The sequence below is a fragment of the Ictalurus furcatus genome, chromosome 3 (genome assembly GCF_023375685.1).
Source record: "Ictalurus furcatus strain D&B chromosome 3, Billie_1.0, whole genome shotgun sequence".
Lineage (NCBI taxonomy): Eukaryota > Metazoa > Chordata > Actinopteri > Siluriformes > Ictaluridae > Ictalurus > Ictalurus furcatus.
In genome coordinates, this window is record NC_071257.1 from 36,756,762 (window position 1) to 36,769,258 (window position 12,497).

Sequence of the window (12,497 nt, forward strand, 5' to 3'; positions counted from 1 at the left end):
GAACCTGGAGCCTATCCTATTGAGCATGGGGTACAGCATGTGGTGACGTCTTTTCGGAGTCGATCCTGTTCGTTTCATTTGGATTTTGAGATGTTCTTTCCGTGATTTGTCTTCCACAATCCACACACACACATTTCTCCCGATCCACACACACCTGTGCCTAAGAGAAGCAGCTAACACTAGATGACAGTCTCAGCTGTACCGAGTTGGAGGCACCTGCCTGCTTAGCGAATATTGGACACTCGTATACGATGAATGAAAATATTCATTAAAGCTTCAATAAAGCTTCAACAGAGCTTCATTAGAAATGAAAGCTTAAAACAAGGAGACCTTCAGTAGATTCATTACAGCTTCAATCGAGCCTACGGAGCTTCATTTAAGCTTAATTATAACTTAACTGGAGCTTTATTACAGGTTCATTAAATCTTGAAAAGCATTCAATTAAAGCTTAAACAGAATTTGGTTATAGCTTCGATCACACCTCAGCTGAGCTTCTATAAAGCTTCGTTAGAGCTTCATTGTCCTGTGTTCAATGATAGCAAACATATTTATTTCTATATTCAAACAGATCTCCAGGAAGAGTCATTCAAGCATGCTAATTTTACTAACAATACAAAAATGTCAACAACGTTCGTCTGATTAGCGGCTACGAGCTTCTATTTATTGTTAGCAACATTAGCATTTTTTACACTTCTGTGTTTGTGTAATTTATTCACATTTTATAGTTTCTATATTTATAATATAGATTGAGGAGTTTCTTCTCTCGAAATGTACACTGTAGATTCTTCACTGTTAGCAACATTAGCATTAATTAACTGGATGTACATTTGTGTACAGTAATTTATGTACATTTTAATATTTCCATTCTGCTCAAAATGAAAAGCAAATATGCAGATGACTTTATGCTAATGTACAGCAGCTAACATTCAGCTAATATTCATAAAAACTTTCTTCCATTAAAACATAAGTGAAGACCGCCAGATGCTCATCTGAAGCCATTCATATTTTATATCAGTTGAAAATGCTAATGTTGCTAACGAATGAAAAACAATTCCTTGGTAGCAGCATTTCCTGATTGATGGTTGCTGCGACGTGATCGCAGCACCAGCTTTGTGGAACTATTCTGCTAAACAATGTTTAACTGAACAAATCAAATAAAAGAAAAAAAATACTCAGCAGGTATCATGCTAATCGGCAGCTACTAGAGTCCAGTCACTGCTAGCCACATTAGCATTTTTAATGCAACTGCTCCACTAAACAATGTGTTGAGTACAAATGAACAAAGATGATGGTAAAGTGGCATTAGCAAACAGGAAATAAACAAATAAAAGCTAAGAATGAACAGACGATCCTGCGGCAAGAAATCGGGTGGTTTATGTCTCTCCTCTTCTTAGTGTCAGGTTTAAACCACTTTTATTCCCCTGAATTCTACTCAGTCTCTCTCTATTCATCATCATCCTCCTCCTCCTCCTCTTCATCATCATCATCAGACTGGTCCCTCACGTCCAGATCATCCTCGTCCTCGATCTGTGGAGAGGCAGTGACATCATCCTCAGCGTTCACGTGCAGATATGTCAGTTTTAGACTTTTGATGAATATTTTAAGTGTAGTCATGTGACAGGGATTCATTTTAGTCAGAATTTAACAAAATCTAAAATATTGCACTTTTAGTCAGTGAAAATAATTGTTTTTGCATAAAGGCAGCAAAGGCAAAGGCCAGAGGCAGCAAAAGTGAAGCAGAGGCAGCATAAAAACAGCGTAGGTAAAGCACAGAGGCAGCATATGTGAAGCATAGAGGCAGCCAATGTGAGGCACAAAGGCAGCAAAGGCAAAACACGGGCAGTGTGAAGCAGCACAGGCAATGCATAAAGGCAGCAAAGAGGCAGCAAAGGTGAAGCACCGGCACAAGGGCAGCAAAGACAAAGGACAAGGACAGGAAGGGTGAAGCAACGAGGCAGCAGAGCTAAAACACAGGGGCAGTAAACAGCTCAGATGCATTTACCGTCTCTCCGAGGGCTTTAAGTCTCTGTTTGAGAGAGAGGATCTTCTGGTCCTGATCAGCGAGGAGCACCAGCAGGTCATCCTGCTCCTTCTTCGACTCGCTCACTTCTTGCTGCAGCTTGGCCTTCTCCGCCTGCAATATGGCTGCCGTGCTGTTAGCCGCCGCTAACTCTTTCTCCAACTGTGCCCTGCTCTCTGAGTGAGTCCGGACCTCCTCCTGAATCACACACACACACACACACACACACACACACACACACACACACACAGAGAGAGAGGGAAAAAAGTTCATACTTGGAACGGAAATTAAAGAATTAATGAGAGAGTGAGATAAATACAGGGAGAAAAGGTATGAGTCAGAGGAAAACAGAAAAACTGAATAAAGGTGTGTGTGTGTGTGTGTGTGTGTGTGACCTGCAGTCGATGTGTTTCTGCTGTCTGTGCTGACAGTCTCTGCTCCAGCTCACTGAGTTTAGCCGTTTCTGCTTCACTGACGGAACCCGACTGAAACCAGAGACAGTTTTACGAGTAACAAGGAGTAAGGACAAGTATTGAGGAGTAAGGAGGAGTAAAGACGAGCAATGAGGAGTAAAGACGAGTAATTAGGAGTAAGGAGGAGTAATGAGGAGTAAAGATGAGTAAGGAGGAGTAATGAGGAGTAATGAGGAGTCAAGACGAGTAATTAGAAGTAAGGAGGAGTAAGGAGGAGTAAAGACGAGTAAGGAGGAGTAAAGACGAATAAGGAGGAGTAAAGACGAATAAGGAGGAGTAAAGACGAGCAATGAGGAGTAAAGACGAGTAATTAAGAGTAAGGAGGAGTAATTAGGAGTAAGGAGGAGTAATTAGGAGTAAAGACGAGTAATTAGGAATAAGGAAGAGTAAAGACGAGTAATTAGTAGTAATTAGGAGTAAGGAGGAGTAATTAGGAGTAAGGAGGAGTAAAGACGAGTAATTAGGAGTAAGGAGGAGTAAGGAGGAGTAAAGACGAGTAATTAGGAGTAAAGACGAGTAATCAGGAGTAAAGACGAGTAATCAGGAGTAAGGAGGAGTAAAGATGAGTAATTAGGAGTAAAGACGAGTAATTAGGAGTAAGGAGGAGTAAAGACGAGTAATTAGGAGTAATTAGGAGTAAAGACGAGTAATTAGGAGTAAGGAGGAGTAAAGACGAGTAATCAGGAGTAAAGACGAGTAATTAGGAGTAAAGACAAGTAATCAGGAGTAAGGAGGAGTAAGGAGGAGTAATTAGGAGTAAGGATGAGTAAAGACGAGTAATTAGGAGTAAAGACGAGTAATCAGGAGTAAAGACGAGTAATCAGGAGTAAAGACGAGTAATCAGGAGTAAAGACGAGTAAAGACGAGTAAGGAGGAGTAATTAGGAGTAAGGAGGAGTAATTAGGAGTAAGGAGGAGTAATTAGGAGTAAGGAGAAGTAATTAGGAGTAAAGACGAGTAATTAGGAGTAAGGAGGAGTAAAGACGAGTAAGGAGGAGTAAAGACGAGTAATTAGGAGTAAGGAGGAGTAAAGACGAGTAAAGACGAGTAATTAGGAGTAAAGACAAGTAATCAGGAGTAAGGAGGAGTAAGGAGGAGTAATTAGGAGTAAGGATGAGTAAAGACGAGTAATTAGGAGTAAAGACGAGTAATCAGGAGTAAAGACGAGTAATCAGGAGTAAAGACGAGTAATCAGGAGTAAAGACGAGTAAAGACGAGTAATTAGTAGTAATTAGGAGTAAGGAGGAGTAATTAGGAGTAAGGAGGAGTAATTAGGAGTAAGGAGAAGTAATTAGGAGTAAAGACGAGTAATTAGGAGTAAGGAGGAGTAAAGACGAGTAAGGAGGAGTAAAGACGAGTAATTAGGAGTAAGGAGGAGTAAAGACGAGTAATGACGAGTAATTAGGAGTAGGGAGGAGTAAAGACGAGTAAGGAGGAGTAAAGACGAGTAAGGAGGAGTAAAGATGAGTAAGGAGGAGTAAGGAGGAGTAAAGACGAGTAAGGAGGAGTAAAGACTAGTAATCAGGAGTAAGGAGGAGTAATTAGGAGTAAGGAGGAGTAATCAGGAGTAAAGACGAGTAATCAGGAGTAATTAGGAGTAAAGACGAGTAATTAGGAGTAAGGAGGAGTAAGGAGGAGTAAGGAGGAGTAATGAGGAGTAAAGACGAGTAATTAGGAGTAAGGAGGAGTAAGGAGGAGTAAAGACGAGTAAGGAGGAGTAATTAGGAGTAAAGACGAGTAAGGAGCAGTAATTAGGAGTAAAGACGAGTAAGGAGGAGTAAAGACGAGTAATTAGGAGTAAAGACGAGTAATTAGGAGTAAAGACGAGTAATTAGGAGTAATGAGGAGTAAAGACGAGTAATTAGGAGTAATGAGGAGTAAGGAGGAGTAATTAGGAGTAAAGACGAGTAAGGAGGAGTAATTAGGAGTAAAGACGAGTAAGGAGCAGTAAAGACGAGTAAGGAGGAGTAAAGACGAGTAAGGAGGAGTAAGGAGGAGTAAGGAGGAGTAAAGACGAGTAAGGAGGAGTAAAGACGAGTAAGGAGGAGTAATTAGGAGTAAAGACGAGTAAGGAGGAGTAAAGACGAGTAAGGAGGAGTAAGGAGGAGTAAAGACGAGTAATTAGGAGTAAAGACGAGTAATTAGGAGTAAGGAGGAGTAAAGACGAGTAATTAGGAGTAAGGAGGCGTAAAGACGAGTAAGGAGGAGTAAAGACGAGTAATTAGGAGTAAGGAGGAGTAAGGAGGAGTAAGGAGGAGTAAAGACGAGTAAGGAGGAGTAATTAGGAGTAATGAGGAGTAAAGACGAGTAATTAGGAGTAAGGAGGAGTAAGGAGGAGTAAAGACGAGTAATTAGGAGTAAAGACGAGTAATTAGGAGTAATGAGGAGTAAAGACGAGTAATTAGGAGTAAGGAGGAGTAAAGACGAGTAAGGAGGAGTAATTAGGAGTAATGAGGAGTAAAGACGAGTAATTAGGAGTAAGGAGGAGTAAGGAGGAGTAAAGACGAGTAAGGAGGAGTAATTAGGAGTAAAGACGAGTAAGGAGGAGTAAAGACGAGTAATTAGGAGTAAAGACGAGTAATTAGGAGTAATGAGGAGTAAAGACGAGTAATTAGGAGTAATGAGGAGTAAGGAGGAGTAAAGACGAGTAAGGAGGAGTAAAGACGAGTAAGACGAGTAAGGAGGAGTAAAGACGAGTAAGGAGGAGTAAAGACGAGTAATTAGGAGTAATGAGGAGTAAAGACGAGTAATTAGGAGTAATGAGGAGTAAGGAGGAGTAAAACGAGTAAGGAGGAGTAAAGACGAGTAAGGAGGAGTAAAGACGAGTAAGGAGGAGTAATTAGGAGTAAAGACGAGTAAGGACGAGTAAGGAGGAGTAATTAGGAGTAAAGACGAGTAAGGAGGAGTAAATACGAGTAAGGAGGAGTAAAGACGAGTAAGGAGGACTAAGGAGGAGTAAAGACAAGTAAGGAGGAGTAAAGACGAGTAAGGAGGAGTAAGGAGGAGTAAAGACGAGTAAGGAGGTGTAAGGAGGAGTAAAGACGAGTAAGGAGGAGTAAAGACAAGTAAGGAGGAGTAAAGACGAGTAAGGAGGAGTAAGGAGGAGTAAAGACGAGTAAGGAGGTGTAAGGAGGAGTAAAGACGAGTAAGGAGGAGTAAAGACGAGTAAGGAGGACTAAGGAGGAGTAAAGACAAGTAAGGAGGAGTAAAGACGAGTAAGGAGGAGTAAGGAGGAGTAAAGACGAGTAAGGAGGAGTAAAGACGAGTAAGGAGGACTAAGGAGGAGTAAAGACAAGTAAGGAGGAGTAAAGACGAGTAAGGAGGAGTAAGGAGGAGTAAAGACGAGTAAGGAGGTGTAAAGACGAGTAAGGAGGACTAAGGAGGAGTAAAGACGAGTAAGGAGGAGTAAGGAGGAGTAAATACGAGTAAGGAGGAGTAAATACGAGTAAGGAGGAGTAAAGACGAGTAAGGAGGAGTAAGGAGGAGTAAATACGAGTAAGGAGGAGTAAAGACGAGTAAGGAGGAGTAAATACGAGTAAGGAGGAGTAAAGACGAGTAAGGAGGAGTAAATACGAGTAAGGAGGAGTAAAGACGAGTAAGGAGGAGTAAGGAGGAGTAAAGACGAGTAAGGAGGAGTAAGGAGGAGTAAATACGAGTAAGGAGGAGTAAAGACGAGTAAGGAGGAGTAAATACGAGTAAGGAGGAGTAAAGACGAGTAAGGAGGAGTAAATACGAGTAAGGAGGAGTAAAGACGAGTAAGGAGGAGTAAGGAGGAGTAAAGACGAGTAAGGAGGAGTAAATACGAGTAAGGAGGAGTAAAGACGAGTAAGGAGGAGTAAATACGAGTAAGGAGGAGTAAGGAGGAGTAAAGACGAGTAAGGAGGTGTAACGTCAGTATTTGTGCTGTAATGAGTTCTAATGAACTTTAGCATCAGCACTCACCACAGTTTGGGTTCTCCGCTGAAGCTCACGTCTTTCACTCTGCAGCTGGGAGATCTCAGCCTGCTGACTCTGAACCTGCACTCGCAGAGCCTCCACTTCCTGTAGGACCAAAAACACAACACTCAGTGCACCACGCACGCACGCACGCACGGACAGACAGACAGACAGACAGACAGACAGTGAAAGAGTTGTCCCTTGTACCTTCAGTAGTTCTGTGTTTTCTGATGCAGGTGCTGGTCCTTCTGCTGACCGAGCTGCTTCTGCTTTCTTCACACACACACACAATCAATTTATAAAATAACATAACAAAAACAGTGTAATTATCAGACTAGAATAAAATGTGCAAAACACACACACACGCACGCACGCACGCACGCACGCACGCACGCACGCACGCATACACTCATACACACACTCATACACACCAGGCTGGTGACGAGGTTGTCCTTCTCTGTGAGATTTGTCTGCAGCAGTGTGTGTTGTGTGCGTAACTCCTCCAGCTCCAGCCTGAGCGCAGTAAGCTCCTCCACCTGAACACCGTTCACCTGAACATCAGCCTGAGACCCTGCTCCATCTTTTCCTACACACACACACACACACACACACACACACACACACACACACACGTTTGTCTGTCTGTAGGTAAAGTCAGAAAGGTGTCTCAGACTGTGTGTGTGTGTGTGTGTGTGTGTGTGTGTGTGTGTGTACCCAGTTTGAGGATGTTGTACTGTGTGTGTGTGTCTGTACCCAGTTTGAGTTTGAGGATGTTGTACTGTGTGTGTGTACCCAGTTTGAGTTTGAGGATGTTGTACTGTGTGTGTGTGTGTGTACCCAGTTTGAGGATGTTGTACTGTGTGTGTGTGTGTGTGTGTGTGTGTGTGTGTGTACCCAGTTTGAGTTTGAGGATGTTGTACTGTGTGTGTGTGTGTACCCAGTTTGAGGATGTTGTACTGTGTGTGTGTGTGTGTGTGTGTGTGTGTACCCAGTTTGAGGATGTTGTACTGTGTGTGTGTGTGTGTACCCAGTTTGAGTTTGAGGATGTTGTACTGTGTGTGTGTGTGTGTGTGTGTACCCAGTTTGAGTTTGAGGATGTTGTACTGTGTGTGTGTGTGTGTGTGTACCCAGTTTGAGGATGTTGTACTGTGTGTGTGTGTGTGTGTGTGTGTGTGTACCCAGTTTGAGTTTGAGGATGTTGTACTGTGTGTGTGTGTGTGTGTGTGTGTGTGTGTACCCAGTTTGAGTTTGAGGATGTTGTACTGTGTGTGTGTGTGTGTGTACCCAGTTTGAGGATGTTGTACTGTGTGTGTGTGTGTGTGTGTGTGTGTGTGTGTGTGTGTGTACCCAGTTTGAGTTTGAGGATGTTGTACTGTGTGTGTGTACCCAGTTTGAGGATGTTGTACTGTGTGTGTGTGTGTGTGTACCCAGTTTGAGGATGTTGTACTGTGTGTGTGTGTGTGTGTGTGTGTGTGTGTACCCAGTTTGAGTTTGAGGATGTTGTACTGTGTGTGTGTGTGTGTGTGTGTGTGTGTGTGTGTGTGTGTGTGTGTGTGTGTACCCAGTTTGAGTTTGAGGATGTTGTACTGTGTGTGTGTACCCAGTTTGAGGATGTTGTACTGTGTGTGTGTGTGTGTGTGTGTGTGTGTGTGTGTGTGTGTGTGTGTGTGTGTGTACCCAGTTTGAGTTTGAGGATGTTGTACTGGTCTTTGTGTTGCTGGATCTGAGACAGTTGCTGTGTGATGGTGCTCTCCATCTGCTCCTTCTGACACGTCATCGCCGATACCTGCTCCTTCAACTCAGTTATCTGAGCATCCTGATATACACACACACACACACACACACACACACACACACAGAACTTTATATTTGTGTACACTATATGCTCACATGGTACACACAACATCAACACTGCCTCACGATTGTTTTTTTATCCAATCAGACAGTGTAGGCGGGGCTAATTATTGTACCTGTTCTCTGATCAGCTCTTTGTATTGAGTGATGATGCTGTCATGCTGCTCCAGTGTTTTCTTCACCTCCTCCTCCTTCTTGTCCTCCTCACTGGACTTGTGCACGGCCTTCGTTATCACACCTGTATGAACACACACACACACACACACACACACACACACACACACACACACACACACGGTCAGTACCAGCTCAGCTCAATAAACATACAGTGTCTGTCCATCCATCCATCCCTGATCCATAATCTGTATGAGTCAGTGAATCGACTCAGAGTCAAGTCGCGAGTCCGTGTGAATCTACTAAGACTCGTCTCCCCATTTCTGCGACAGTGAGGGACTGATATGAAAACTGTTACTTAATAAATAAATATGACAGCAGGATAATTCTCCAGAGTGGAAAAGAGGGAGGAGCAATACAGGAGTGGCACTGACCCTCGAGCTCCTTCACCAGTTTGGTGAACTCGTGGTCGAACAGCATGTGCTCTGGCGTGGAGAAGGTGGGCTGAGGTTTCTGAAAGGCGCGCGAGTACAGCTCATGTTTGGTGATGAAGCCGAGCTTTTCCGCAAAGTTCTCTTTCCCGATTCTCTTCTCAATCAGCTGCTTCAGCTTCTCTCTGACACAAAGACACAGAAGTTAGGAGTGAAATTACACCAACGTCGCTCTGGATCACCGACACGGTGTTCAGGGTTTCAGCATGGGGCTTTATTCGGGTTAAAGTGTTATTAAGCTGCATGTAAACGTTAAGAGTTATCGTCAGCTCCCACGGTTAGAGGTGAAGTGAGAGAGGTGAGCGAGGGCGAGAGACATGGAGTCGTACTTGGTGTAGTTCTCCAGCGAGTTGTCGTTGTAGTAGATGCAGATTCCCAGCAGAAGAGCACACAGACCCTGTACCAGGTTCTCATCCTCACCCAGGTTCTCCGAGATCTGAGCTGTCAGCTACACACACAGAGTTAAGGAAACACACATCCACACACACACACACACACACACACATACACAGAAAGGATACAAAGGGGACGTTTTCCTGGTTGTGGAGAAAGTGTGTGACGGCAATGGGGCAGTTACTGATCCACGTGCACAGCAGCATGAGGAGACCCACCCTCGTCTGCACCTTACTGCCCTATACACACACACACACACACACAAATGTGTTATACACCACATCATCATATTTACACGTTTTTACATGATTTCCACGTATTCCACTTCTGTTCTACCTCAAACTGAACACAAACGATCACGGTACAGTTTTGAAATACATACGAAAACATACTGTTTACACAAATACTTTGATCTGATGAGAACATGACTGATCTCAGCACTGATCTCCTGCGTTACGTTCTCCTGAGGCCTACAGAGACATTGACTCATTCCTCTTCCAGCACCGTGTTCACGAGTCACCGGTGTTGCTCCAGGTGTGTCTCTTTGTGGGTGTGGCCTGTTGCTGTTTTTTAAGAAGCCAGAATGCATACGGTCTGCTAGCAGGTAGACCGTTACTCAAACCACACAAAAAATTTAAACATCAAAACCTCAAATTAGTGTTACCGAGTTATTGTACAAACTACTAAAGCAAACGCTACACCATGAGGTCATGACCTGCATGCGTTCAGTGCTGTTGCCGAGTTCTGGATGGTGATTGGTCAGAAGGTGTTGAGTTGCTCGAGTATGTTATGGTTTCTATAGCAACAGCACATTCATGGGGACTTGAAAGAGAGACGCTCATTTTCAGAGGTAATAGTTATTTATGTAACGTGTATGGAAGGAGTCTCCAGTGTCAGCGCTGTGTAACAGTCAGAGGTAAAGCTGTAACTTTATGTTTTCTGATATCTCCAGTACAGAGGAGTTTACACTTCTTTACGGTTTCTCGGTAACGTGCGTAACAAGCTGCGTTTTTTTGTGTCATTGTTTACAGCTGTAATAAGATGACATACATTTTACAACGTTAGATGTAACTATAAATGGATAAAAAAAAAAAAAAGCATGACGTGTCACACAGTTCAAGAGAACAGTAATTCTCTTTTCTATTTGAGATTTTTTTCTCTCTTAATTTATAACTAATACACAGGACGGATTATTCTTAGTCACTTGTAAAAGAAAATAAAATCATAATTATTAACATTTGATCAAATATTTGAGCGTAAATAAAACATTACTGTCCTGAAATATCTGCATTTTCCTCAGGTATCTCCAAAAATCCTGATTTCACCAGACATGTTTTCTGGTATAGTTCTACACTATGATGTTTTTTGAAATTAATCTCTCCCCTTAACAGTTTAGTTATTTGAATAAAGATTTAACTATTTGAATAAATCTAGTAAACCTTGCACTTTTTGTCCAGGGCTAAAAATCACTACATGAAGGATTTACATTTCTGGAAATTCTCGGCAGAAAGCGTGTCTACTTTGAAGATGCTAAAATACAAAATTATTTTGATTTATTTTGGATTTTTTATTACAACATAATTCTCATATGTCCATTTGTGTTACTCCAGAGTTTTGATGACTTTATTGTTCTAAAATGTGGGGAAAAAAAATAAAACTAAAGAATGGGTGTGTAAACTTTTGAGCAGTAGTGTATATAATGTGGATGTTATAAAAAACATTTGTATGTTTACTGAAATGAGTTTAAATAAGAAACAAGAGAGCCCCTTTACTGTAAAACACAGTTAGTTAACCTGGCTAGCTTACAGCGTTGTTAGCGACGCTACACCACGCAGACAGGACGTTAAGCTAAACACGGAGACTCTACGCAGTTAATGATTATGTGAGGATAGCTGTTCGTGTTATTTTAAAAACTATTATATAAAGGAAAGGTTTTTAAAAAAAATTAAATAATACCTTGATCTTCACCTGTTCAGACTCGGCCTTCAGTGGTGAAGTAAAACCAAACAAAAATGGAAAATAATCACAAATATTAGTTTTCTCTGGTTAGATAGAGAGAGAGACACACAGAGAGAGACACACAGAGAGAGAGAGAGAGAGAGAGAGACAGAGAGAGACAGAGAGAGAGAGACAGAACGTCCAACTCTCGCCCAACATTCGCCCAACCCTCGGTCAATACCCATCCAACACTTACCCAACACCCGACAAACCCTCACCCAACCCTCGTCCAACACACGCTCCACCCTTGGTCAATACCCATCCAACCCTCATCCAACACCATGTAACCCTCGTCCAACACACGACCAACAATCATCTAACACCTGTCCAACAATGGCCCTCGTCTGACCCGAACCTCGATGAACTGCTGTCTGATACCTGTCTAAAACCCCTCCAACTTACATCTAACTCTTGTCTGATGTCTGTCCAAACTTTGTTGAACATCCATTTGCCTCTCAGTAACGGACGTATCCATAGCTTGTCTGACTCTCCGTAACAGATTGTCTGACTGACCCTCGTCTGATGCCTGTCTGATCCTTACCTAAAACCTGTCTGACCTTACCTAAAGCCTCGTCTTAAGATGACTAACATGTGGACTTGACCAAAGCAAAATGGAACAAAAATGACAGGATTAGAAAAAACACAAACAGGATTAGAACACAGCACCGCAGCACAACAACCGGATCTACCATAACAAAACCCCAAAGACTACAGCAAGGGGTCAAAAGGTTAGCGCCAGGGTCAGAAACGGAAGCCCAAACTGCAAACTGTGTAACGTAAGGAAAGCGCAAGCACCCCGACATGATAAACACAGAGGGGATCCCTGTTAACACCAAACCACACCATCACCACACACACACACACACACACACACACACACGCGCGCTTACCTTCCGGCTGATCTTATCTCCCTGTAAAATTCACAACGCAACACAATTTAAACTTAGGCACTCACTCTCTCGCTAGCACACACACACACACACACACACAATGCCAACCAACAGTCTGATGAATGTGTGTGGCTCTAGCGTGCGTGTGTGTGTGCGCGTGTGCGTGTACCTGGGACAGGATGTTGGTGCACTGCTGCAGTAGAGAGATGGGGGGTTTTCCCAGACTGGTGGCCAGTTGAACTCTCAGCAGCTGCTCCTTCTGGTTGGAGTTATCATGTAGAGCGTGCGCTAACGCTACCGATGCACACCAGTTAGACAGCGAGTCTGCT

At 42.9% G+C, this 12,497-nt stretch overlaps 1 protein-coding gene across 5 annotated transcripts in view; it reads right to left on the bottom strand.

Annotated features, from left to right (window-relative positions):
- Window positions 1-582: 582 nt before the first annotated feature.
- Window positions 583-12,497, bottom strand: part of uso1 (USO1 vesicle transport factor) — a 24,298-nt gene continuing 12,383 nt past the window's right edge. For 2 of the 5 annotated variants that reach the window (XM_053622209.1, XM_053622208.1), the window contains 14 exons: window positions 12,338-12,497; window positions 12,169-12,189; window positions 11,237-11,263; window positions 9,409-9,519; window positions 9,217-9,335; window positions 8,831-9,012; window positions 8,399-8,520; window positions 8,106-8,244; window positions 6,860-7,014; window positions 6,636-6,701; window positions 6,435-6,533; window positions 2,416-2,505; window positions 2,003-2,218; window positions 583-1,527 (listed from right to left, as the gene is read on the bottom strand). The exon at window positions 12,338-12,497 is cut by the window's right edge and continues 46 nt beyond it. In XM_053622209.1, coding sequence (XP_053478184.1) covers window positions 1,444-1,527; window positions 2,003-2,218; window positions 2,416-2,505; window positions 6,435-6,533; window positions 6,636-6,701; window positions 6,860-7,014; window positions 8,106-8,244; window positions 8,399-8,520; window positions 8,831-9,012; window positions 9,217-9,335; window positions 9,409-9,519; window positions 11,237-11,263; window positions 12,169-12,189; window positions 12,338-12,497 — 1,591 coding nt within the window. In that variant the 3' untranslated portion in view covers window positions 583-1,443. The remainder of the gene's footprint in view (window positions 1,528-2,002; window positions 2,219-2,415; window positions 2,506-6,434; window positions 6,534-6,635; window positions 6,702-6,859; window positions 7,015-8,105; window positions 8,245-8,398; window positions 8,521-8,830; window positions 9,013-9,216; window positions 9,336-9,408; window positions 9,520-11,236; window positions 11,264-12,168; window positions 12,190-12,337) is intronic. The other 3 variants (XM_053622212.1, XM_053622211.1, XM_053622210.1) reach the window with 2 other exon arrangements.